This window comes from Tasmannia lanceolata, unplaced genomic scaffold (genome assembly GCF_043159265.1).
Source record: "Tasmannia lanceolata isolate RefF3 unplaced genomic scaffold, GAP_Taslan_0.1 ptg000002l, whole genome shotgun sequence".
Taxonomy (NCBI): Eukaryota; Viridiplantae; Streptophyta; class Magnoliopsida; order Canellales; family Winteraceae; genus Tasmannia; species Tasmannia lanceolata.
The window spans coordinates 32510860-32538268 of NW_027518679.1; the positions used below are offsets into that span (position 1 = coordinate 32510860).

Sequence of the window (27409 nt, forward strand, 5' to 3'; positions counted from 1 at the left end):
CGGTATTTTTCAAAAAGTACTGTACGACCCATGCCATAAGATGATCCAAACCGTCCATTTGATGGGCCTGATAGTCTAGTATTTTTAAAAGGTACTGTACGGCCCATACTGTAGGATGATCCGAACCGTCAATTTGATGGGCCATATGTAAATGATTTTTCTGGGCACGACATAGTTACGTTGTGGTTTGAAAAGTACTGTACGGCCCACGCCATAGGATGATCCAAACCGTCTATTTGATGGGCCATATGGAAATAATTTTTGGGCACAACCTAGTTACACTGTGGCCCATCAAATAAACGGGTTGGATCATCCTAAGAAGTGGACACCCCTATACTTTCTTAAAAAATACTGGACTTCAGGCGCGCACATCATATAAAATCTCGAGATTATGATTGCATAATTGGCATGATTGAAGAGAGATTTTATATGGTGTACCTTATTTTTCAAAAAGTACTGTAGAGATCACATCATAAGATGATCCTAACCGTCCATGTGTGGCCCATCACAGTACTTTTTGACAAATACGGGACTATAAGGTCTCACCCCGTAAAAACTGATCTTAACTAGGCTTATCAAATGGACGGTTCAGATCAAGACCTTTCAAAGTCGTTTGATCTCAAAACCAACGATCCAGACAACTTTTGGCGCGCCACAAAGAAAAAGGTGCTCTGGACTCCAATTTTGGTCCGTACAATCCCTAAAAAAAAAAGAAAATCTCTCTGTGTGTGAGATTTTTCCCTTTCTGCTTCGTTTCTCTGTTCACAAAAAGGAATGGATTTTGTTGAGATTTTGTACAGAGGCTTAGCACAGAAGCCTCAGTCTCCAGTATTAATGGTGACCCATTTCAGTAATCGTGCTATTCAGCCCATTTCGTTTTTAGGGTTTTCAGCTTCGAGCTGTGTGAAGACTCGTGGGTTTCAGTGTTCTGCTGTGAATACTAATTCAATAGGAGGGGATATGTTCTCAGTCACATCTTCGAGTAAATCAAATGTTGATTATCTTGGAGAGAGCACGAAAGGGGATTTGAATGTGAAGCTAGAGCATTTAGAAGCTTTTGGTGAGTTTGGTAATTGAGATTTTTATTTCATTTTAGAGCTTTAGTTATGGTTTGAAGTTAATTTATCTGTTTTTTCTTCTTCTATGAAGTACTGTGTAGAATTAGTTTGTTATTGTTACGGTCTTAAGTGGGGGGCCTTTCTTGGTATGGGACTGGGTGGGACCCAGCCTGGTATGGGACATGTTTAAAGGGACTACCTAACACATTTATTGGCTAGGCACCTAACATTTGGTAGAAGAGTGAAATGGCTACCTAGAAAAAAAAAGGCAGTGAAAGCCGTCACAGAGTGGGCTTCCGAGGACGGTGGATTTAGAAGCGTGGTGGAATGGTCCTAAGTAGGGGCTTCTTGGGTATGGGACTAGGTCGGACCCAGCCTGGTGTGGTGTGTCACAGGTTTAAAGGGCTACCCTAACGCGTTCTATCAGCTATGGAGCTTTTGGCGTATTGGTTAGGTACCTAACATTTGGTACCTGAGCAGCCACCACGTCATGTGTTCAACATGTAGAAAGGGCGGTACAAAGGGCTACCTAGAAAAAAGGCCATAGCGAAAGCCGGCACAGAGTGAGCCGCAAAGGACGGTGGATTCAAAAACACGGTGGAATGTTACATCCTAAGTGGGGGCCTTCTTGGGTATGGGACTAGGTGGGAACCAGCCTGGTGGGGTATGGCACATGTTTAATGGGCCTACCCTAACACGTTCTATCAGCTATTGAGCTTTTGGCGTACTGGTTAGGTACCTAACATTTGGTACCAGAGCAGCCCCCACATCATATGTTCAACACGTAAAAAGGGCTGTAGAAAGGGCTACGTGTGGAAATGGCTACTTAGAAAAAAGGCCAGAGTGAAACCCACCACAGAGTGGGCTGCTGAGGACGGTGGATTCAGAAGCATGGTGGAATTTTACGGTCTTAAGTGGGGGCCTTCTTGGGTATGGGACTAGGTGGGACCCAGCCTGGTGTGGTATGGCACAAGTTTAAAGTGCCTATGCTAACGCGTTCTATCAGCTCTGGAGCTTTTGGCGTATTGGTTAGGTACATTTGTGCATTGAATACCCATTTCGAATCAATCAGGCTTTTGCTCGAATGCCTTGGAATGATATTGTGCGTTGGGTTTCTCATGCGAGCTTTTCAAATTTTAACTAGTTAGTGGTTTGTTTTTTTATTCAACGGATGGGTCGAGTTAAAATAGAAATTTTTTTTTTTGAATGGGGCTACATTAGGAAGTCAAAAGAGGATGCTACTAATTGAATGGTAAGACAATTTATCTATTTTGTAGTTTATTGGACTCTGATTTGGATGGTGAAGCTGAATTTCCTTCTATGAGAATGAGTAGCTTTGTAGGAGTGGTAGTTGATAAATTGACCAATTTTATAATCATGGGATGTATTTGCCAGCCCTTGCAAGCACTCTTGGTCATGGTGTCAGTGACTAGTAGAGAATAGCCTTCTGTCTGAATTTCTTGAAACTCATTTTCGGCTTATATTAGACCTTGTCAACACTAAAGGATTGAAATCTTTTTTTTTGCCCGCACACATAAGCAGGTGTTGATAATTTAGTGTTGTGAAGCGAGTCCTTCCCATCTATATGTGAATCAAAAATCAAAACAAACCACAAATATGTCTTTGCAGTGCCCGGGAAAATAAACCGTGCCACAAATAAATAATGCAAAGCTGAAAATGCCTATTTGATAAGATAGTGTTGAAACACACCCGTCATTCATCCAACAAAAAATTATCTATGAAAGCCTCCCATGTAAGCATCCCAATTTGTTTATTATTGCTTGTCAAAATGCTTGCCATCTTTTCTAGTTTTTTCGAAGTCAATTGAAGAGCAATTAGGTCTTTGAAGCAGAATATCATGAGCCTTGAATTTTTTTTAAAATTTGATTTCACGTGATATTTTCTTGATACAAGTACATATTTAGGCCCTTCAGGGTTTAAGCATGAGGATCTAATGCCCTAGCACTGGTAGTTTTTTTTATAGTTGTTAAAGACAAACTCGAAATATATATTGCTAGCAGGGATATCCTTGCACTGAAAACAACTTTTCTTTTGCAGGCATTGATGGTCAGGCAACCCTAGAGGGCCCAATTGAAGAGATAGCCATGATAGAGGCTAATGAAGCAGAGACATTGCTTAGTGAGTTGGGAATCATGGTATGGTTCAATCGGTGTTTTACATTTTAAAACTTCTATTTTTGTTAAATCTGATTGATAGTTATAGGGTCCATCTCTAGCATAGATGTCTGTCATAAATTGGCAATTTATGTATAATACGTTTCTGTTGAAGTATAAAAGATTAAATAACGCCATCTCCAACAGCTTAAGCTTTTGGAGTAACTGGTTGTTTCAAATGGTATCAGAGCTTAGGGGCCTCCGAGGGCGGGAATGCCCCTCGGGGAAGATCTCGGGAACGCTGGTGTAGTATCTCGTGGTTCCCACTTTGCTTCCGCCTGGAGGGGGTTCCACGCAAAAGCAATAGTCCCACATGGGATATGTGAAATGGATGTGTTCGGGTTATAAGGGAATGGGCACCCTCCCGCTAATGGCTAGCTTTTAGGGGTGAGTTCTACCTAGTAAGATTCGCTACACATGGTATCAGAGCCAAAGGTCTTGAGTTCAAACCTCCTGGATAGCAAAAATCCATGTGCAATGGCCAAACCCAAAAGAGGGGCCACACGTGAGGGGGAGTGTTAAAGTACAAAAAGATTAAATAACGCCAACTCCAACAGTTTAAGCTTTTGGAGTAACATGTAGTTTCAGAATTTCAAACTTCATAGCTAACCCATCAGGAAAAATGACTATCATGCGATGCATTACATATTTTTTTCCCCGTAATCAAACTTTTTTCGAAAAACTATTTCTTCTATAATATGTCACAAACAATGTGTCCTTTGTGTGATGATGGATTCCTATCATTTATCTTTTCCATGGTGTTTGGAGATGCTGAAATCTTTCAGTGTGAATTTTCTGTTTTCATCTTCCTAGTTAATTGCAGGTAGCAGGATCTAATAATTGATTTTGTTGATTATCCTTGCTTCTCTCTTATTATGAGAGGTTTAACGAGTCGCAATATTTGTGCATATTCCCAGAAATACCAATTTCAACATTTCAAAGATCTACCCAGTCCTTTCGAATTTCTTTTGCAGCTTCAATATGCTTAAAGGTTGGATTCTTTATTGGATCTTCTCAATGGTTTGAATTAATTGGAGGTTTCTACCTTGTTGAGCAATTGAAGTTTTGTTAGCTTACGATGGTTGAGCAGTGGTTTTCATGGCTGTTTAAAAGCTCTCTGAGTCAATCATCGACTCACCCGTGTTGACTCCTTTTACCTTTGCTGAGCTCTTCTCCGAGTCCAAGTTTTGTTCTACCAAGTCAATCAAAACCTCCTTTGACTCCTCCAATTTAATGAAAAGTTAATCGCGTCAATCATTGTCTCACCTGAGTTGACTCCTTTTCAACTTGGCCTGGTTCTCGTTTGAGTTCGAGTTTTTAAACACTAGTTTTCACAACCTTTTATATACTGGGTCTTTCTACATCTTTTCAGATGTATGAAGATGTGGTCATCCTGCTTTATACCGTCCTTAATAATTGTGTACAAATTTCGTATTATTTAATGAAATTTGCTTATAAGCCTGGCGAGATGGATATCGTCCCATTTAAAGTGGAGCGTGGTCAGGCAGCTAGGCTCGACACGCTCGGACCTAAATGGAACGAGTTTCACCAATGTGTCTTCATTCTCCTGGGCCATGGTTAATTCTAGGACCATGTTTTCTCTCCATCTTCTTCTTTTGTTGTCGGGGGCTCATCTCTCCAAGCCTTCCTTTTGGGGGCCTGCGGGCCAAATCATCAACCCATTTTCCTTCCCATATTGGCCCTTGGATTGCTCACATAGGCCAATGTAATTTGAAGGAAACCAATGGCAAAAACAATTCTCTCTTTGCATCCACACTGCTTGAACCTAGCTCCTCATCAACCCACGCTCCATTGTGCACCTCACCCTTGCAAAGGGGTGAGTCTCCTTGCCGAAATCCCAAGGAAGTCCCTTTCTCTTCTCCGATGGTGGAAGCTCAGGGTGAGCATGGTTCAGCATTGTCAATGTTAGCAAAGAAGCCTCCCCAACAACTCTTGTTCTGTTCTCTTTCTCCAATAGCGGAGCTGATGAATGGTGTCTCCACTCGAGAACCTGGTGGCAAAGAGCCGCCCTCTAAGGATGATTCTGTGGATCTCAATCAGGCCCATGTTGCTTGCTCTTCCCAAAGATCTGTTGGGAGAAGGTTAGTCTCTGGACACGCATCATCCTCGAGGTCCACTTTTATTTGCTCGGCTTCTACAATGGTATGTTCTAGCTCCCAATCTTCCGAAGCCACAGGTTTGCCCTCCATTGCACCCTTTAGGAGGCCTAGTGGGAACCAAAACCCGTCTAAAATTATGTTCTAGCTACCAAAGATCCGTGCCTCTTTTCTTGGTTTGCATGGCTAACACTTGTGCTTGTATCTGCTACTATACCACATGTCCTTGTCTGAGTTTATACTCAACTAGTAGTATTTTAGCCCATATCATTGTGTGAGAAATGTTTTTTTTAGGCTTATGTATATAGACGTTCTGCGGTGAACTGTGTGCATAATTATTTTTAAGTATATGCATAATTTATTTCTTGTTCTGATACTTTTTATGGATTTCTAATGTTGGAGGTATTACTTTCTATTTTTAAGGAGCATTATGGGTATTTCTGATTTGAGTGGCTGGTGCTTTTGCAAATTCTTTTACCTGGAGTTAGTAATTTATTAAAAATCTAAGGGAGGAAATCGAATGCATGACTTTTCTCTTCTTGTTCATATATTTTTCCCCTTTTTGATCTCATTAAATTTGATCCTGCACTGTTGTAGTATGATTTCTTAGTAAATATAGGTCCATCTTTTATTTATTTTTATAACATTGTCTTCCTTGTTCTTACAATTATGATTCTGATATGCAGGTTCCTTTCTCATCAAGGCATTCACCTCGTAGCATTTTTTGTAGCAGGACATTAAATCTTCGGTCAATCAGTGCTATTGGTTATGACATGGATTATACCTTGATTCAATATAATGTGATGGTAAATATCAGTCCTCTGATTATTTGTCTGTCAAGTGAGAATTTATTCTTAAGAAAAAATTGGTTACATTGTATCCACATATATAATGGTAATTATCAGTCGTAAGTCCTAAGTTTATTGTTTATCCTTCATGTAAGAATTTGTTTAAAAAAAATATCATCTTGGTGCTTTCTGCACTATTCTCATAGTGGATGTCATAAAATTTCACTCCCTTTATGGTTCGTTTATGTTCTTCTCAATTAATGTTCTTGTTTATTCATACATAATTATTATTTTCAATTTTAAATCAGATCTTGATAGTTCATTATTGGGCTGTACATTTGAACGAAGAGAATTTTGGCTATTGATCAATATAAACTTGAAACATGCAAATTCAATAACACCTATCATACTCTCGTTCTCATGTTGAAGAGATTATAATGTTGAATTTTGTTGTCAGTCACTTCGTTTCAAAATTATCTAAGTAATTGAAAATTTCTTTTATGAATTTTGAAATTTTGATGCCCCATCGCAAAATTTTAAAAATCCCAAATAATTCAAAAATTCTTGCATGTTTCAAATTAAATGCAAATTTTCTAAATTAAACCAGAATTGAATGAAAAAACATCCATATTGTGGAACTCTCTTGAGAAATACAATGTTATTGAAAAGACAATATAGTGAAAACTGAACTCACATCTTAATCTAACAAAAACAACATGCACTCATCCATCGTTCAATGCATTTTGTTTTGGTTTATTTACAAACATAAGTATATATCGTTAATGAGGAATGATAGATGCAAGGGCTGTATTTATGCAAGGGCCAGAGAAGAGCCCTTGAATAGATCCATGCCATTTTTAAAGTCGGTTGAGAAACCAAATTCGGTTGCACTTCATTGTGTGGATCTATTCAAGGGCCATTCTTTAGCCCTTGCATAAAGAGGGTCCTTGCATTTATCATTCCTCATTGTTAATATATGTTTTATAAATTTTTAAACATTTTCTTCACTGAATTATTTGTGAATCCTGACTTTGTAACTCGCTGTCATAACAAAACTGACAGGTGCAGTTAAGTTTGCATTGTTTCTCAGCAGTTGATACAGATAAAATTGAGCTATAGTATTTATGTATTATTCTGTTTTTGCATAAAATTTTGTAACAAATCCAGTTGGAATTAAATCAAGCCATGTAGACTAGAGATTCTCGATATCAATCTTGGTAGTTCTATTTTTGTTTAGGCTGCAAAATCATTAAAGGGTGCTTGAAATGGAAAGTTTCTTTACGTGCACTCGGAGAGGGGCATCATGGGGTCACTTGTGAGTGTTTTGGATGTTAAACTACTTCTAGTTTAGTGGTTGGTTATGAATACCTACTCATTGAGTAGTAGTTCTTTTTAGAAACTTTACCGATACAATATTGTTCAAAGAGAAAAATAAATTTAGTTGTACTTCTATTGTAGAAATTATATATATATATATATATATATATATATATATATATATAGAGAGAGAGAGAGAGAGAGAGAGAGAGAGAGAGAGGAATAAGATTGTACGCTCGACCGTACCTAACTTTAGGTACGGTAGAGTGCCAAATCACATGGGTCCCCCATTTTTGGTGGGCATCTAAACCATTCATTTGCAAGGCCCCATCATAGATAGGGTGCATACAAAAAATCAGCACCATTGAATCATCCTAACCCCTCCAAAACTGGAGGCCAAAATGGGCAGATTTGTGGACAAACACTGTCTGTCCATTTTGGCCTCCACAAATGGATGGGTTAGGATCATCCTATGGAGCTGATTTTTGGTATGCACCCTATCTATGATGGGGCCTTGCAAATGAATAGTTTAGATGCTCACCAAAAATGTGGGACCCATGTGATTTGGCACTCTACCGTACCTAAAGTTAGGTACGGTCGAGCGTACAATCCTTTTCCTCATATATATATATATATATACGGAAAAGTGTTCCTACTCGACCGAGTAGATAAGCTTATCTACTCGGTCGGGTTAAAAACAGTGAGGTCCCACACTGTTTGGGTGATCCAAACCATTCATTTGAAAGGCCCTTACCTACATAGGGTGCCCACAAAAAATCAGATCCATAGGATCATCATAACCGATTCAAATGTGGAGGGAAATATGAGGAAAAATGAATAGACACAATTTGTCCACAAAACTACGCATTTTCCCTCCATTGTTGGATGGGTTAGGATGATCCTATGGGGCTGATTTTTTGTGGACACCCTATCTAGGTAAAGACCTTTCAAATGAATGGTTTGGATCACCCAAAAAATGTGGGCCCCCATTGTTTTTAGCCGACCGAGTAGATAAGCTTATCTACTCGACCGAGTACGCTCACTTTTCCCATATATATATATATATCCCTTGTTTTGATATTGGCACACCTCTCTTTTTTCTGCTCTGCATCGCTTGTTACAATTTCCAGCAAGCTATCAACAGCTAATTGCAGAGCTGCTATGTGCAAGTAGCAAAACAAGGGAGTGAGGATATCATCTCTCTCTCTCTCTCTCTATATATATATATATATATATATATATAGGAAATGATTGTGCACTCGAGAGCGCATATAGCTCATGTGGCCCACATTGTTAGGATGATCCAAAGCATTCATTTGAAAGACTCTTACATAGATAGGGTGTGTACAAAAAATCAGCTCCGTAGGATCATCCTAACCCATCCAAAAGTGGAGGGCAAAATGGACAGACACCGTTTGCCACAAATCTGCCCATTTTTGCCCTCCTCTTTTGGAGGGGTTAGGATGATCCAATGGAGCTGATTTTTTGTACACACCCTATCTATGATGGGGCCTTGCAAATGAATGGTTTGGATCACCACAAAAAATGTGGGACCCATGTGTTTGGGCCCTCAAGCGCATATACTATCGCATGTTGGGCCCCACCAGTTAGCACTTCATGTTTGATAGGTGGGGCCTGTCATCTCCCCCTAACCAATGCATAAGGTGGAGCCCACAATTTACACCTCATATTTTGGTGTAGCGAGGCTCACCATTTACACCTCATGTTTTGCACTGCGTAAATCATCTTCATAGGATGATCTTGACACTCCAATCTAATGGGCAATCTCATTATAGATTAGAGGGTTAGGATCATCCTATGGAGATGATTTACATGGTGCAACCTATTTATGTTGTGGCCCAACAAATGAACAGTTTGGATCATCCAATGAAGCGGGCCTGCAGTGTTTTTTGAGAGAGGGAGGGAGAGAATGATTAATTTAGGTGTCATTGTCTTAGTAGAGAGACAGTGAGAGAGGGATTTATTAATAAAAAACTTATAGAGTGCTGCTATGGGGACAGAGAGTAAAACCAAGAGTGTAACCTAAGAAATCCCCATTGCCACATGTGCAATCTTTCCCTTGATTTTTGGCTTTTTTCTGGTGAAAATTGCAAAACTAACGTCCCATGCCATGTGGAATTTAGGAACTTTATACAAAAAAATGGGCTTAGCTTATGGTGGAAAAACTTTAGAAAGAACTGCTAACTAAACCTATCAAGTTGGAAAGAATCCCTAATTTTAAGGTGGCAACTTTAAGAAAAATAGGTAATATCACCTATTGACTTGGAGAAATCCAAAATTTTAGGGGGGCAATTGCCCCCCTTTGGCTCCGTCCTTGTATATATATATATATATATATATATGTATGTATGTATGTATGTATGTATGCATGTATAATGGGAACGCACACCCTCTTTTCATTAATTGCTCCCAGCCTCCCCATTGTTATTTCATTTTGCAGTTGTTCATTCCTTTACAATTCAGGAAAAAAAATAAAGAACAAAATAAAAAAATAGTCATATCCCTTTAATTGAAATGACCAAAATGAGCACCTGCGAGCTCTCAATTATTACTGATTGAAGCAATTTTTGTACAACATGATTGAAAAGACCTCCAAATCCCATGGATTCAATTGTTTCTGCATGGGATAAGATGACTGGAAAGCTCTAAATCTGGTAGAATAGAACAATCACTGAATCTGCCAGAAAAACTTAACCATCTAAATCCAGCAAAAAATGCTGATTTCCTATTCAGATGCCAAAATCTCTCCATGTTTTTTCAACTTTCAAGACGGATGTTGAAACTTCAGAGGAAGATGGAGCCGATTTCTTCGGAAGTCTTTGTTTTCCCTTTCAAGTTTAGAGAGAAAATTCAATAGTAGTGGGATGTAAAAAAAAACCGAAATCTCTCTCTCTCTCTCTCTCTCTCTCTCTCTCTCTCTCTCTCTCTCTGCGCGCGCGCCTCATCTGCTCATCTTTGTTTTTTAACTCTCAGTTCTCTGGAAGATCTTTGAAAGTATTTTTCTCCTTGATCCTGAAAATAGAAAAAAATAGAAGAGGAGAACGGACCATTTGTAGAGTCGGATGCCTTAATATATGAATAGGAAAATACAGGAATCTTTGAAAACAAAGAACTACACTCTTTGAGAAGAATGACACTTACATCTTTGACTGGATACTTTCATGAGCATGTGGTGTTTTCTTTCTGGCCTACTATTATCTCAGTCTTAAAACCCATTTCCTCTAAAGTCGTTATTTCTCTCTGCTAACCTATAAATAACATAAAGGAAGAGCACAGTTGTTGAAACAGGCTCTGTAAATATCAGCTCCATATATGATATAGAGATACATGTTTGGATATTATGTATGCTTTTATATATATCATTTGAATGGAGTCATTTGTTTATCGTGTGTAAGGCTATGGGTTTTAGAGGACTGTCTCTTTTTCAATGCATTAAGCCCTGGATCGAGTTTACTATTCCCTACCTGTAAAACAGCATGCCTTTAATAAAACTTACTCTTACCTTTCAAAAAAATAAAAAATAAAAATAGAACTTACTCTTCAACTGGGCCGTTATGAAATTATTACAGTTGTACTATTTTTTTTGTAGGCTTGGGAAGGGCGGGCATATGACTATGGCTTGGCCAACCTAAAAAGCATGGGTTTTCCAGTCGATGGACTTGAATTTGATCCCGATTTGGTAATCCTTTTATGTATGGGGTTTTTTACTTTTTTTTTAAAGAGGTCGTTATATCTATAACAACTGTAGCTTCCCTGAAGCTTTTATTATTTCTTTTGTTGTGAATGTGGTGGGCCCGCATGATGAAGCCACATCAAATTTCAGGGTCAACAAGATGATGCAAATAAATTATTAAGAATCAACCAAAAGCTGAAAACTTGTTGAAGGGTTGGACAATCAGACAAACAATCCAATAGATTTTCACAAACAATGCTAGGGAGAACTAAAATGATCGTAAATTTGATCAAACATGATCGTAGTGGAGTAATCCGAATCCAATGGGGAGAACTCGTAAAATTATTACTTAGCATCCGTAAAAGTATGCCAAAATTTCATGTATGTAGGATCAAACACCCTAAACTCTTAGTTTAATCCTAACCATTGAGCGAAGATCAATTTTAGCCCTTAAGATCATCCTAAGTAAAGCATAACTTCTATTTTAGTTCTTCCAAAAATAAAACAGAAAATATAACACATGTTATTGACCATAAAACCAACTTCTAAACCTCTAAAACCAGCTTGCCAAATCATGACAAACAGAGCCTTTTAGAGCCCACTATTGATTTTTTGCATCTTGTTTTGGTCTTCGGGCCGGGCCTACTTTGGATCTCGACCCCCTTCCCAAATTCATATTTGTTGAGTTGCAGGCTTGTTCATGAACTTTGCTTGCATCAGTTGATATGATCAATGTTTAATAACTCGTACTTGGACAAGAACTTGCCCATGGTAAAACCAAGTCAACTTGGTCTAGTCAATGATTGATGCGGCATGGGCTAGTCAAAGGAGTTTTTGACTGACCTTTTAGGGCAAAAACCAAGTCATTTGGTTGAGTCAATGATTGTATCAGGGAGTCTTCAAACAGTGATGGATTATGTGATTATGCACAATCTTGGTAAAAAAAAAAAAATTCACTTGTGGAGTTTCACAACTGAACATTTTCCCTTCAACAATAGTATGCAAGTTATCACAGGCCTTGTTTATTTTTGAAGGCACTTACAGGACTGTATTTGTGTAGGTTATCAGAGGCCTTATCATGGACAAGGAGCGAGGCAATTTGGTTAAGGCCGACCGATTTGGCTATGTGAAGAGGGCTATGCATGGTACGAGAATGCTATCTACTCGAACTGTAAGGTAAGGTCCAAATTTCATTCTTGATTTTCAGTTGTTTATAAACATTTGATGAACCTGAATAGGTAAAGATTGATCCAATAATCTCTCTAATGCTTTCTGAATTTCAATGTATGTAACTATGTAAGTGAGATGTACGGGAGGGAACTGGTTGACTTGCGGAAGGAGAGTCGATGGGAGTTCCTTAATACACTTTTCTCTGTTTCAGAAGCGGTGATGTATATGCAGGTAGTTTACTGTTTCAAATCTAATGTCCTTTTTTTTTTCTCGAAAAGGTCTGTTTCAAATCTAATTTTTTTTGGAAAGGTCTGTTTCAAAACTAATGTTAAACACTGAAATCACATATTTGGAGTAGTATAGTGATTTTTTTTCTATATTTTATGCTTCTTCTTAACCGGCTTCTTAGTTTACATCTCATACTTGTAGCTCATTGACTTGAAGGATTAATTTCTTTTATTTTGTCTCTCCTGCATGTTGTAGTCATGGATGGCTGAATTTATCAAGTATGCAGTCTTTTTGGTGCTATTCGTTAACAGGACCCATAGTTGCACTTGCATCTTGTCTCCGTTTCACATGGTTTACTTTTTTGTTATTTCCTCCATCTTGTCTGTGTATCAACCTCGGTGCACTATGGTTGGCAAAAGTACCAAATTTTAACTTGGGATGACAATATTAGTTCAACCTGTTTTTCATGGAGGACTACTGATTTGAATGTTAATCAACAGATTATGGTTCATATTTTTTTGATGGTTGAGAAAACAAGTGGTTCCTCCCTGACTCACAAATGAAAGTGGGACTATATAGGCTGCTAAGCACTCCGGAGTGATTTGGATGGATCGATTCCAGGTCACAGCATGTGCATTCCTCATTATATTTGAAAGTCTCTCAGTTAGAAAACTACACATTAGATGCTTATATATTGAGTCTTGAGTGCAATAAAACCCTTCATTGTAGTGATTCTTTTGGCAGTTTTAATGCATCAAACTAGATCTTCTTAATTTTTTTTAGACCATAAACTTGAGCAAGCTGATACCTTTACTAGTATTCATTGGTTGTGAAGCTCACAACTAGTTATCCATTTAAGGAAAACCTCTCTCTCTCTCTCTATTAAAACTATAGGAAGAGCATGAGAAAAGAAATGACTAAAAAAGAACAATCTTAAGTAAAATGGCAAAGGAGACATTCGATGAGTAAACCTGTTGCTTTATATGCAATTTACTTTGACTAAATTTACATCCATTCTATTAGCGTCATCCATGATGAGTCCTATCCTACTAATGTAAACAAAACTTAAAATGAACAAAAAGAATTACACAAAACTATAATCTAAATACTATCCAATTACTCTAACCCTTAACGCTCCCACTCAGGCTGGAGCATAAATATCAATCATGCCCATCTTGAAGCAAATACTGCCAAACTCACTGCGACCAAGTGCAGCCTTCTCAAAAATATCTGCCAATTGATATTTGGACCTCACACAAGGAGTAGATATTAGTTTTCAAGTAATCCTTTCATGAACAGAGTGATAATCTACTTCAATGTGCTTATTCCTCTCATGAAATATTGGGCTACTAGCAATGTATGCAATTTTCTGATTATCACATCTTTATTGGCCTGTCAACCTCAAAACCCATCTCTGCACTAGATCATGCAACCGCATTATGTTGTTTGTTACACCAAGTAACTAGGTTTCCTCCAACTAAAGTACAATATGTAGGACAGTAAATGAAGGAGAATTTCTTTCGAAGATTAGGTTCAGCCTTTAGTCGACTAGGTTATGGGATAAACAGTTTCTAGAAATAAGAAAATATTGGTAAAAGTGGACTGTTATGACAGATCTAGAGTGGTTACAGATCTGATAATTACGGGCAGTTATGACAGATCTAGGGTAAATCTGGCTTGTAGTTTATGAATGAAAGGTTTGAGATGAGGCATGTAGAATGGGGGCTATTGTTAATGGCATGTAATTAGTGGAATGATGAATGAAATGTTTGGGATTAGGTATGCAGAATGGGGCCCATTGTTAATGGCATGTAATTAGTGGAACAATACATTTATATAACGGTTGGTCATGGGGTTCCACTTCCAACTCCACAACCTCTAAAGAAATCTATCTTCACTTCCTTTTTCTTCCTCCTCTTCTCTTTCTCTCCTTTTTCTTCCCACATCTTTCCTATGATTTGCTTGTGGATGGACCATTACAAATTAAAAAATTATCATCAGCTGGAGTTCTTATATGTGCCTCATATGGTAGAAATAAACACAACAGTCAGAAGTAAAGTGAATAAATGCAACATATAGGTGTACGTAAATGATGTGCATGCAAATATTCATGTAAAATGACTGACTGAGTGTCGCACAAATTCTGCATCTATTTTTTTTTTTTTTTGAATGGTAGAAAATTTCATTGAATGTCAAAAGAGACCGAGATGGTCCAATACAAATAGCAGGAAGGAAAAAGGAGCAAAGATACAACCCCACAAATAGGGCACAGGCTAAAACATCAAGGACAAAGAAAATCTAATAACTCCCAAGTCCTCCCTCGAAACACCACCCCTAGCTAAACCATCAGCTTCCCCATTTGCCGACCACCTAACGTGAGAGAAAGAAGGAGTGAATCCCCCACTGAATCTTGAATTTCTTCTAAGAAGCTGGCAAATCACCAAGGAAAAGGATGAGAACCCCTAAGCCATTTAATGACATTTAACGAGTCCCCTTCAATGATAACTTTCTCAAAGTCCACATTTGTTAAAAAGGAATTCCTTGATCACGCCTTTAATATGTAAGCAGAAAAAGAACGACATTGTGGAGAAGCAATTGCGGTCGAGGATGGATGTGGAGATGCATACTGCCTCTGTTAGTACTCCTAGATTTTCCGATTAAGTTGGAATTTGTGTATCTCAGTTACTTATTTTCTCCGCAATTGTTTATTTGTTTCTTTTTTCTCCTAAATATCATGGTTGGACATTTTCCTTAGTTTTATATGGTGTCTTGCAGATGGTTGACAGATTGGATGGAGGAGTTTTACCTGCAGAACTGGGACCACTTGATTATAGTGGGCTTTACAAGGCATAATGCATCATTTTTGTTCCATATCGTAAATGGTTCCACCCTTCTAATATTTCATTTAGAATAACATTAGGCATTTCCTTCAGGCAGTTGCGAAGGCCCTCTTCAGAGCACATGTGGAAGGTCAGCTTAAGGTAACTAAGTATTTACATTCTGGTATTTGAGCTTCACATCCATAAAGAAACATTTCACTGATTTCATGTAGAGTGAGATAATGGCGGAGCCAGAGCGGTTTGTGGTGCCTGATCCAGAGCTTCCTTTGGCTCTTTTGGATCAAAAGGAGGTAATTGACTATTCTTAATTTGTCTAAACTATATTTGTTTTATTTGTTACTTATTTTGTATTCTTTTCACTTGGCTATGCTGTGCTGTCAGGCCGGTAAAACGTTGCTGCTAATTACCAACTCAGACTACCATTATACAAATAAGATGATGCAACATGCCTTCAATAGGTTTCTCCCTAATGATATGGGATGGCGAGATCTTTTTGACATGGTGAGAAAGCCATTATGCTTTGTGACCCTAGTAAACCTTTATAGACTGCATTCCAAGACAGCGATTTTATCGCGGTATTTTGTTAAAACTGCAAAATCCTGAAATAATCCCAAGAATTTAAATAATATAGCGATATTTTCATTTAGCACGATAATTTCACGATATTTGTATGATATTTTAGATTTTTTTCTTAATTTATATATTTTTAAAAAACTTTTTTTTATCGTTTTTTCCCGATATAGATCGGAAAAAATAAACATAAAATTAATATATCCTGAGATTTTCCCTTGCCGAGAAATTCCCGAGAACAATATTTGTGACATAGTCCTGGAGAAGGAGTTTTCAATGGATCTATGATATTCTAGTTTTTCTTTCTGTAGGTTATAGTTTCTGCGAGGAAGCCAGAGTTTTTCCAGATGTCACACCCAATGTATGAGGTTGTCACAAGCGAAGGTTTAATGCGTCCCTGCTTTGTGGCACATTCAGGTGATTTCTGCCTTTTTTTCAATTCATAATTTCTGTTCAACATGACATAACATGCCTGAAGAGATTTGTTACCTTGGAGAATTGTGAAACTCCTGAAACAACTAATAAATTCAGGCATCATTTTTTTCTTCTGAATCCATCACATACAACTTGCCAGATCTCCTGATCACACCCTCTGCAAATTGAGGTTACATAGAGTTCAATAACCATGACATAATCACATAACCAGCCGGTTTTAAACTCCCAATTACTATATTTTGGATCTTCAAATGTTGGGGGTTGATAGACCATTAATATAACCCAACTTTTGTTTTCCTTTAATAAATTCTCTAGACCATTGCAGAAAATTGATTCTATTCAATCAGACAGTGGTTATTTGTAATCTGAACAGTTAGAGCTTGAAAATCCCATGTCCCGGATCTTACCAGAGAAATTAAAGGATTATTCCTCAGCCACTATAAATCACAATATACTTTCCACACCCTTCAAACAGCAACCAACAGTTATAATCAGAACAGGCAGTCCCTCTACAACACACCTGACACAATTTTTTTTAAAAAGCCCAACCATAGGACTTCTAAAACAGGGTGGTGTTGGAGGTCCATAAGATCATATTCCTATGCTTTCTGATAGTTCATGTCCAAGATGCATATATGTATATATAAAGAAGATCTACTGAATCTGAATTTTTTCAAGATGAAAACTGCTCATCAACAATTCAAACCTTCAAAACTCTTTAAAATTCACAAAAACTCCAAAATCATCCAAATAAAAGAAAGATCTAACCAATCCCTCAGTTTACCATTATAAAAAACCAATCTCTAGGGTTAAAACATGATCTACCCAACCTCTAGGGTTTTTAGTGCCCCCTCAAGTGTTGGTGGTGGTACGACTGATGATGCCATCCATACGATGGTCCATGCAATGTGACAAATCCCTTGATTTGGTTTAATAAAAAGAAATTTGTGTAACTTGTCTTGATCTTGTGATTCACCTTTAAGATTTGATGTCTTGCTCTGATGCCATGTGAAATATGAAGGAATATAAGAAGAAGAAAGGAGAGAGAGAGAGAGAGAGTAAAGGGAATTCACGAACTTGTCACCCATACGCGGAGGCATCTCTCTCTAAAATTGAATCAACATAAATGAAATGAATTATAAGTATGCCCTTAACCTAGGAATTAAGTGAAAAATAAAAATATATACACACACTTTTTTGAATGGCAATATATACACAAACCCTAGGATGCATATACTCTAACAGACACAGAGTAAACTTGTAATCTAGTCCCAAACCCAATCTTAATAACAAATCCTGGACGAATCCAAATCTAAGTTGAAACCCCAAACAATAAAATTACTATTCCGAAACAAACCCATCATAAATTCTTAGTAAGACATCCTTTAAAATCTTAAATAAATCATGTACATTCACGATAGTTTAAAATGACAGGTCTTTTCTATTTTTTGGCAATCAAACTAGTGTGACCTCTCTGCTATTTTCAGCATGACATCATGCTGGAGTTATTAACATGGCCTGCTGAGGCTGTGTTTTGTTCCTTTTTTTTTCTTTCTGTTCAGTGTTAACAAATAATTCCAACATGCCTTTTCACATACTTTAAGATCCTTCGGCATTCACAAGTATCTCTGAAAATGTAGTCTTTTATCTGAATTTTTTCATTTCACAGTTATTTATAAAGCATACTGCCTGTAACTTTCTGTCAATGGTTCCATGGATCAGACAATGTGCCCTAGGAGGTCAACAGTGTGTCTTATTTAACATGCTTACCAGTGATTTGATGTCCAGCAACATGTTTCCACATTCTTAATTGTTTATTCATTTATCATTTTCTCCAGGGGGCTTGTACTCTGGTGGGAGTGCTCAGTTGGTTGAGAAATCATTAAACATTCATGGAGATGAAATTTTATTTGTTGGTGACCATATTTACACAGATGTAAGTGTTTCCAAAGTCCATTTGCGGTGGAGGACAGCCTTGATATGCCGGGAATTGGAAGAAGAGGTAAGTTGGTAATGGGTACCATGGATGGTTTCTATGGTAATTTTGTTATTTCATCATGCAATACATTAGTTAATATTGGCAGCAGCAACAAGGATTTTCTGGATTTTTTTTTGAATGGCAACAAGGAATTTCCTGTTAGGTATTTAAAATTGGCAACTTTCTTGACTCTTTCACAACAGCGGCATAAGCTTGGTAGGGTTCCATTTGAGGTCTTCTATCGATGCAGTCAGTGCTTATGGCACATTGGTTGGGCTGTTTTCTGCAAGAAGTTATGTTTGTTCTTACACCACATTTATTCAATGCTTATGCCAAATGATTATTTTTCTTTGGGTGTTTTTCATGGAAAAATTCTACTAATCGATACATGTGCAGTGTAAATTTTTTTTCCTTTTTCTATTTTTTAGGGAGTGTGTGTGTCTGTGTGTGCTCCGGGGGGAAGAGATACCACATAGGTCTCAGATACTCTCAGTTTGCCATCATTCCTTTCGCAGTGCAAGGGACTTTTTCATTCTCAACTGTAAAGCAGGAATGTAGTTAGTATTAATTCTACCGATTTAGGAACTTTGTTTCGAAAAGCATGGGCTTAATCTGACATGTATGAAACATAAAAGCTTAACAGTGTTAAAAGTTTGTTTAATTGGAAGCCATTTTCTTTTCTTTGGTTTTCCTGTCCGTCCATTTCTTCTGTTGAAATGGCTAGACTGCATGACTATTTTGATTACAATAGATTTTGTAGGAGTGGAGGAGCCATGTTTATGTGATGGTAAACTTTTAATATGATAACACACTGTTTTTTACACTTCCTGTCTGCTCTGGCACGTACAATTTTTGTTGTTGGATGTTACATAGCTTTGGAGGCTTAACATCAATTGTGTAGCTGGATATAATCAACTTAGATGTCCTCTAAGGGACCTGTGTGGATGCTAAACTGAGCAAGATGACATCTGGGAGGGACGAGCAAGACATAAGCTAGTTCCTGAGGCTGATAACTGACAGTCCATATTCAAATCACCCCATGAATAAAAAAATGAAGCTTTATGATTTCTTCCCAAAGCAATATTTATGTCAATGTCATATTTCTTGTGATATCTGGTTCAGTTAAAATGCACAAGTCTGTGTTTGGATCATTGCCATGACGCTACTTTATTCTGATGTGTGTAGATTAATCTTATTTTTGCTGTTCTCATTCTCAAATTGGAGGTTCTTTCTACCTTATTAAAGCTATAAACCAAAATTCTTGGATACTATTACTAAAGTGTTAATAATTGAGTTTTATTTTTTATTATTCAATATTAGAAACTAATCAGGACTATGCTTATTATGCTAATGAATTTTGGAGTTGTAGTTCAGTGCACTGATCCAGAGTCGTGGTCATAGAGCAGCACTGATAGAACTTATGCATCAAAAAGAACTTTTAGGGGATCTTTTTAACCAACTGCGTCTTGCGCTACAAAGAAGAACTAAAGGGCGTCCTGCTCAGGTATCTTGATCTTATAATATTTTATAATTTTGTTATCCTTGTAATGTCCATTTATGTTCTTATTTTCTACGGAAGGCATTGGATTCCCTACATGTTTATTTTCATATTTTGATTTTTTTGTGGTAACGTCTGTCTCCATGTTATTGCATAAATTTAGAACCCTTTCAGTTGTTGCCAGAAGTTTAGGTGTACACAACTAGTGTTATTACTTGCATTGTTGTTGAATTTTGTAACCTTTGCTACTTGTTCATTTCTGAATTTAATTTGAAAAATGATGCATAATGATCATAACCTGATAAGTTGAACTAAGAGCAGAAGTGATGTAAACCTTAAGGGGCCGTTTGGATTGACGGATTTTAGAATCTTGGATTTCCTCAAAATCCTGGATGGGAGACGAGAGAAGAAGGAGACCATCCGTTTCGCTTCTCTTTAGAATTTTGGATTGTAAGTAAGAAATCCAGGTTTTAAAAATCTATCTGAGATTTCTAAAACCTGGAAACATGGGATGATCTCCTACTCTCTTGCTGACGGAAAGAAAGGGCAAGAAATCAGAAAACGACTGCTGGTCTCCTTCTTCTCTCGTCTCCCATCTACGCTTTTGAGGAAATCCAAGATTCTAAAATCCGTGTATCCAAACGGCGCTTAACGACCATGGATTATTCCTCCTTTATTTTACTCAGGTGGTGCTTTGTGTTAAATGAGTGAACATTAGGAGAGGACAAAAGGGTTTGGATCTGCAGCTCTTCCGGAGTTTTTAGCGTCAAATCGTTCTATCATCAAATCACACATAGCCCTAGTACCCCGCTTCTAGCCAAAGTGTGGAGCATCCCTGCTTCTCTTAGTGTTTGAGCATTCGGATGGACAGCCTTCCTTAATAAAATCCTCACAGTGGACCATTTGCGTTGTTGTCATATGCTTATCATCGACCATCATTGAAATTAACTGGCCAAAGAAGTGTGGAGCTGAATCCTTAGAAGATTTGGCTTAGCGTGGGTATTTCCGTCCCCTGGAAAACCATGATGATTACCCATCGATCAAGACACTTAAAAGGGAGATCATTTTTATAAATAATATATATCTATAGGGATTTGCTAGGCAATTTCACGGAAAGCCATTTCGCGGCTGGCTTTTGCATGTGAGAATAGCCACCTTGGATGAATTAATTGAATAAGACAAAACCTGCCAAAAAGTCAACCTGTGTGGCTGTTCTCACTTCTGACATGCAAAAGCCAGCCGAGAAATGGCTTTCTGCGAAATAGCCTAGCAAGTCCCATATATATATGAGGAAAATGATTGTGAGCTTGAAGCTCATATAGCTTATATGAGCTTGAGGGCCCAAACACTTGGGTCCCACATTTTTTGTGGTGATCCAAACCATTCATTTGCAAGGCCCCATCATAGATAGGGTGTGTACCAAAAGTCAGCTCCATTGGATCATCCTAACCCCTCGAAAAGCGGAGGGCAAAAATGGGCAGATTTGTGGCAAACGGTGTCTGTCCATTTTGCCATCCACTTTTGGATGGGTTAGGATGATCCAATGGAGCTGATTTTATTTACACACCCTATCTATGTAAGGGCCTGTCAAATGAATGCTTTGGATCATCATAACAATATGGGCCCACATGTATTTGGCCCTCAAGCTCATATAAGCTATATGAGCTTCAAGCTCACAATCATTTTCCTCTCTCTCTCTCTCTCTCTTTATATATATATATATATATATATATATATATATATATATATATATATATATATATATATCAGAAAACGGTTCCTACACATGTGTAGATAAGTTATCTACACACTAGCTTAAAATACAGTGGGGGCCACATTATTTGGGTGATCCAAACCATTCATTTTTAAGGCCCTCACATAGATAGGGTGTCCACAAAAAATCAGATCCATCGGATCATCCTAACCATTCGAACTGTGGAGGCAAAAAATGGACTAATTTGTGAAGGTTTAAAGACATCCATTTTGCCTCCACAAATCGTAGGGTTGGGATGATCCTATGGATCTGATTTTTTGTAGACACCCTATCTATGTGAAGGCCTTTAAAATGGATGGCTTGGATCACCCAAACAATGTGGGCCCCCACTATATTTTAAGCTAGTGTGTAGAGAACTCTCTACACATGTGTAGGAACCGTTCTCTCTCTCTCTCTCTCTCTCTCTATATATATATATATATATATATATATATATATATATATATATATATATTTGTTTATCGAAAAGTCTCAACGTCCTCGTTGAGAGTCGCTCTGCGACACACACACACACACATATTATATATTCTGGCCACAAATATTCCACCACGTCATGCACATCACGTAAAAAATAAGTGACTTTTTTTTACTATAACATGGTCGTCTCCATGTGCAATATGGCCTTGCAAAATTTGAGTGCCCAACTGGCTAGTAGTCTTGTATTTACATGCAAAAGAAGTAATGAAGAGAAATGAAAACAAAATAGAAGAACGGAAGAAGTTACTGATATGCCCAGAGCTGTTGTTTTTTTGAATGGTAAAATTGATTCATTAAAAAAGAGAGAGACTGAGAAGGTCCTAAAGTACAAGGCAGACAATCTGACTATATCAGAAATACATAAAGTACAAATATCACCCGTTATGGTGGAAGAAAGTCAAACAGTTCGAGAGATTCTGTAACAACCCCTTCTCTAGCTAATCTGTCCGCCTCCCCGTTTGCCGTTCTTCTCACATGAATGAATGCTCTACCGATGCCGAGCCCAGTGTATCTTGAATTTCATCAAAGAGGGCTGTGAATCTCCATGGGGCCCAGAGCTATTGAAAAGTGATAGGAGGGACATCCCGCTTTACTTTGTATTATAAAGGTTAGTCAGTTTCCAAGAGGGTCAAGGATATAATGTAATGTAAACCTCAATCGAAATGGTTTTGGTATATAGTACAAACTTTTACCCACTAGGTTATCATCAGTAAGTTATATAAGACAAGTGTCGAGGTGTCGAATACCCTCTTGGGATGGTTTAGTTTTTGAATTGACGCTTTCTGATTAGGTTATCTAACCTGACTTATTAAATAAGAGTGCATCGAATTTAAGGGTGAGTAGCTCCCCCAAGAAAATATTCTTTCCCATTTTTTATGGGCGCGTCCATGTTGATTTTAGTCCCTTGGCCCACAGTTTGGTGAGATTTGTATTCACTGTTTTGGATAGGCAAGAACTTTGGGGAGTGATCCAATCTAATGTTGATGGCCATAGGTTTATAGATGGTGTTTTTGTCCATGCCAAGGCATTATTAGCTGAGCACATAAAATTTTCACCGCTTCAATAGAACAATTTATTACATTCACCACTTAAAAAGAAAAAACTTATTACATTGGTAGGGATCCCAATTTCAGTTGCTAAGAAACAACTGGTACAAAGTTTATGTTCTTAGAGGAACACCCCTGTGTATCCATCAGAGCTTCCTGTTTACGTGAGTGTGTGTGTTGCTCTTTCTGAGAACTTTAGAAGAGTGACAAGTAGGTTTTAATATATGAGGGAAAAAATGACAGCTTCCGAGAGTTTCAATGATGTTGAATTTATTGGTGAATGATCACAAGATTCTCTCATATGGGCTTGGACTATGCTGATTTACATGAGTGAATTGGTGGATCCTGGACCCATAATGTTGTTTTTCTCTCAGAAAAGTAAAATATGCTGTGGAGGGTTTTCATATTTCTGGTTTCTGTCATTGCTGCATTTTCTCAACTAAGGTGGGTTTAATATGAGGACCGAAACTCAGCTAGAGTATAAGAGCATCGCCAAGGCCTAATGTTGGGAAATATATGCTACTGACTACAATTAAAATTAAGCTGTTGAGATTACTCTTTAAGTTTTATATTTCACCAACTTAATGGCTTTCTGGAGCATTTTTTATCCTTACTCTTTTATGAGTTGTTCACTTCTTCCGTAACTTATTCACCCTGGCTGTGAATTTATTATTCATATGTTTTTCTCTTCCTCTTCAGTTATATATATTTTTTGGAGGATTTCTAGTTTGTTGACGTGGCAATATCAGCCTACCTTTATAATGCTTCTTTCAGACTCTTGGTGCAACTATTATGGGAGATCAAGAACTGACTGAGAGCATGCAAAAGCTACTTATTGTTATGCAAAGACTGGACCATAAAATTGCACCTTTGTTAGAAGCCGATGGGGAGCACTTTAATAGAAGGTAAACAAAATTTACAATGCTGGAGACATCCTTGGGTCTATGAAATTCCATTTTATCATTACAAAGTTCATATAATGTGTTGACTGGCAACCTTGAAGTGGTTTAGAAAATTTGTATTATTGAACATTTTTCTTTTTTTGGCTGTTTCTGTGGAAGTTCAGATTCTTACTACCGATATTTAGGTATGGATGGTTTTATGTTGTTGATAAGGTTCTGATTGGTTTTATTCAGTTTCAATCAATATGAATCAATGTTAAAAAATTCAATGTTTTAATCATTGGCTCACCAAGTTGACCTGGTTTTGGCCCTGCCAAGTCAATCAAAAACTTGTTTAACTTGCCCAAGTTGATAAAAATAGCCGTGTCAATAATTGATCCACTCGAGTTGACATGATTATGTCTTGCGCAAGTACTGGAGTAAGATATCTGAACATTGGTATAGATATGTATGTTCAATTATTGGTGGCTTCTAAATGACTTGCTCTGCGTCGGTCATTTCCATTGCTTAGACATTAACTATATTGAGAATATTAGTCTTCCAAGAGTTTTTTAAGTACAATTCCAACTGTTTTTTATATCTTAAAGATTTTGAAGACTGGGTGCACTACAAGGACTTTGAGGTTTTCGCTGTACTTTTTTTTTTCCTAATATCCTCTAGAACTCTTCTTTTATTATACAACAAATCTTACTCATCTGCATTCACATTTTAGTTTCATTAGCCTTGTAATTAATAAAAACACCAATTCAATGACAAATGGGATATTCTTTCATCAGGTGGGGATATCTCTCGCGTGCAGGTCTCTGGGATAAAAGCCACTTGACAAGACAAATTGAGAAGTATGTGGTTATGCTCTCTCGAAAGAAAAATACTACTCAGGCCAATAGGGAAAAGAACAAAAAAGAGAGATTTTCTCTGGGATTAAAGTCACTTGACAGGGAAATTTGAGAAATCTGTGCTTATGCTTTGCCTTCTGTCCTAAAACATACCCATGGCACCAATAGAATAAAAAAAGGGAAATTTTGAAAACTTTTACACATTTGATGTTACTCTCTTCAATTTTGATTTCTTCTGATTTCAGGTACGCTGATATATATACCTCCAGGGTGTCAAATTTCCTACACTATACACCATTCATGTATTTCCGTGCGCAGGAACAGGTAAATAGACTAACCTTGGCTTTGTTCATCAATTTTTTGTTTCCTTTCCTTCATTCATTTGTATAGCGTTTGAGACGTCTCTACTCATTATGATCTAGCTAATTGTATACCATATCTTGATTGGGTTTTTTAATTTAAAAAACATGTTTACTCATTTTGATCTCGCTAAATACATAACGGATTTAAAATAAAAAATAAAAAAATAAAAAAATTAGGTTCTTTAAGCTTGCCCGCATTGTTTTTCAATGGAATTGGTGGAAAATCTGACGAGGCAGACTAATACTTAACTTGGTGAATCGTTTCCGGAAATTTTATTTATTCAAAACCATAGATGCAGGAAACGCCTAGGGGGGGGGGGGGGGGGGGGGGGGAACGCGTTTCCGAAACGGGTACGAAATGCTCTTCGGAAAATTGTGAAACGGATGTGAAACGCGTTTTATTTCCATGGAAACTTGTTTCTTGGAATTTTAAGACTTTAAAAGGATATATTAAACCCCCTTTAGTTTACTGTGGACAGCCCTATCTAGTTTAGAATTATATATATTATATTCAAGATTCTAGTACAAGCATTTTCCTATTAATGTGTGTTACGATCACATTTATGTGTTTCACTAGCGTTTCCTTTAGGTTTCACGTACGTTTCACAAACGTTTCCCTTGCGTTTCCCAAGACGTTTCTTAATGTGTTTCACATGCATTTCTCTATCGTTTCCCGTTTCTCGTTTTCCCTTTGATTTTTTTCACGCGTTTCACGTACCGTTTCCCGTTTCTGTTTCCCGAACTGGTAACTATGTTCAAAACTAACAACTAAGAAGAATAGAGAATTAGCGTTTTTTCCTTGCTGGATTATAGAATACCAAGAGATCGATGGCTACATGCATAAATTGAAAATTATATATAAAAAAAATTCCAAAGCATATTAAATGGTTCTTGCTACATGTTAAGCAGTACCTACCTACGAAAAAAAAAATGCTAAGCAGTATCCTTTATTGGGTGAAAGCATATTACTTATTAGTATCTATGTTACACAGATTCCTTTGAAACGATGAAGTACCCTATGCGCGCCAGATTCTAATACTTTAGGATTCACCACGAAACATCTAGATCTCTTTAATCTTTTTTTCCGCCCAAAATACCACATGTTTTGAGTTTTACCTATCCTAATAGCAAGTTATTTTATGGAAATAAAATATTATATTTACTTGACCTACCAAAATTTCAATATATAACCATATTACCATGTAAAAGAATTATAGTTAGCCGAATACACGAATCCACTAATCCATTTTTTTAGATTGGCCGGATCAAACACTCGATAACCGTGTTGGATTCCAACACTCCTATCCTTACACATGCATCATAGCATAGTATCTCTGTTCAACTCAATGTGATATTTACATTTATAATTCAATATGTTTTGTTTTACGATATATATTTTTTCATGATATTGTAGACTCTTGCACATGATTCATACTGCGGCAGCGGTCCAGATCTTAACGGCTTTGAAGTCAGGGGAATGCATTAGACTTCTGTCTTGTAAGTTTACATAGAATATCTTATGATGATGATGATAATGACCAAATAAAAGCTATGGGAGTCAAATATGTCAACATATAATGAATCCTAAAGGCTCCCATGATCCTCTGTTGTATAATGCTTAAGTTATCGAGGTTGATCCTTTGCTATAGTGGGTCTTTATCTCAAAGTTTGTAATGTTGTGGTCAGTAATGCAAACCTCGCTTACCTATCAAAATTTCAATAAACAAAAAATTGTGTTAAAGCTTTGCTTTCAGTTGTGTATTAAATTTCAAATGTTTTTTCTTTTTCTTCTTAATTTTGTATGGAAACTAACCAAGACACACGCACATGGGCGCGCTCACATGCACTAGAGAGCCTGCCACAAAATAATGGCATTACCAGAAGACCAAAGGAGAAAAAACACTGCCACAATAATAGAGATACTTATTGTCATCTTGTGATGCATCTAGGGGTGTCAATGGACCCAGACGGTCCCATGGATAGTCTGAATCCGAACCTTAATAGCCAGGATCTGGGCACATTAGAAGGATCCATGGCCATATTTTGGATCCTCTTCATAAGATCCAGAAAATTTCGGACCGTGATCAAGACATGGCAAAAAACTCCGATGGATAGTCATGATCCGAAGTTCTTTTATTAAAATAC

The 27409-nt window shown here is 37.4% G+C and overlaps 1 protein-coding gene across 3 annotated transcripts; it reads left to right on the plus strand.

Moving 5' to 3' along the window:
• Nucleotides 1–659: 659 nt before the first annotated feature.
• LOC143870068 (uncharacterized) lies at nucleotides 660–27017 on the plus strand. 3 transcript variants are annotated; one of them, XM_077376576.1, is made up of 17 exons: nucleotides 660–1060; nucleotides 3117–3214; nucleotides 6036–6155; nucleotides 11065–11154; nucleotides 12209–12324; nucleotides 12450–12549; nucleotides 15322–15393; nucleotides 15480–15527; nucleotides 15599–15676; nucleotides 15768–15887; nucleotides 16268–16373; nucleotides 18230–18393; nucleotides 19739–19873; nucleotides 23939–24069; nucleotides 24843–24905; nucleotides 25148–25226; nucleotides 26679–27017. In XM_077376576.1, the coding sequence occupies exons 1-17, from the start codon at nucleotides 775–777 to the stop codon at nucleotides 26748–26750; spliced, it is 1878 nt and encodes a 625-aa protein (XP_077232691.1). In that variant the 5' UTR covers nucleotides 660–774; the 3' UTR covers nucleotides 26751–27017. The 3 variants fall into 3 exon arrangements, 2 of the variants coding, with proteins under 2 accessions (XP_077232691.1, XP_077232694.1); XM_077376579.1 differs by lacking the exon at nucleotides 11065–11154; XR_013244924.1 differs by lacking the exons at nucleotides 25148–25226; nucleotides 26679–27017 and having other exon boundaries at nucleotides 23914–24069.
• Nucleotides 27018–27409: the final 392 nt, after the last annotated feature.

Bases quoted from the DNA above. Each gene is read 5' to 3' on its own strand.
- LOC143870068 (XM_077376576.1), top strand. From the start codon at position 775: ATGGATTTTGTTGAGATTTTGTACAGAGGCTTAGCACAGAAGCCTCAG. The intron at 11,155-12,208 runs GTAATCCTTTTA...GTATTTGTGTAG, and splicing joins TTGAATTTGATCCCGATTTG to GTTATCAGAGGCCTTATCAT. The intron at 15,528-15,598 runs GTAACTAAGTAT...GATTTCATGTAG, and splicing joins ATGTGGAAGGTCAGCTTAAG to AGTGAGATAATGGCGGAGCC.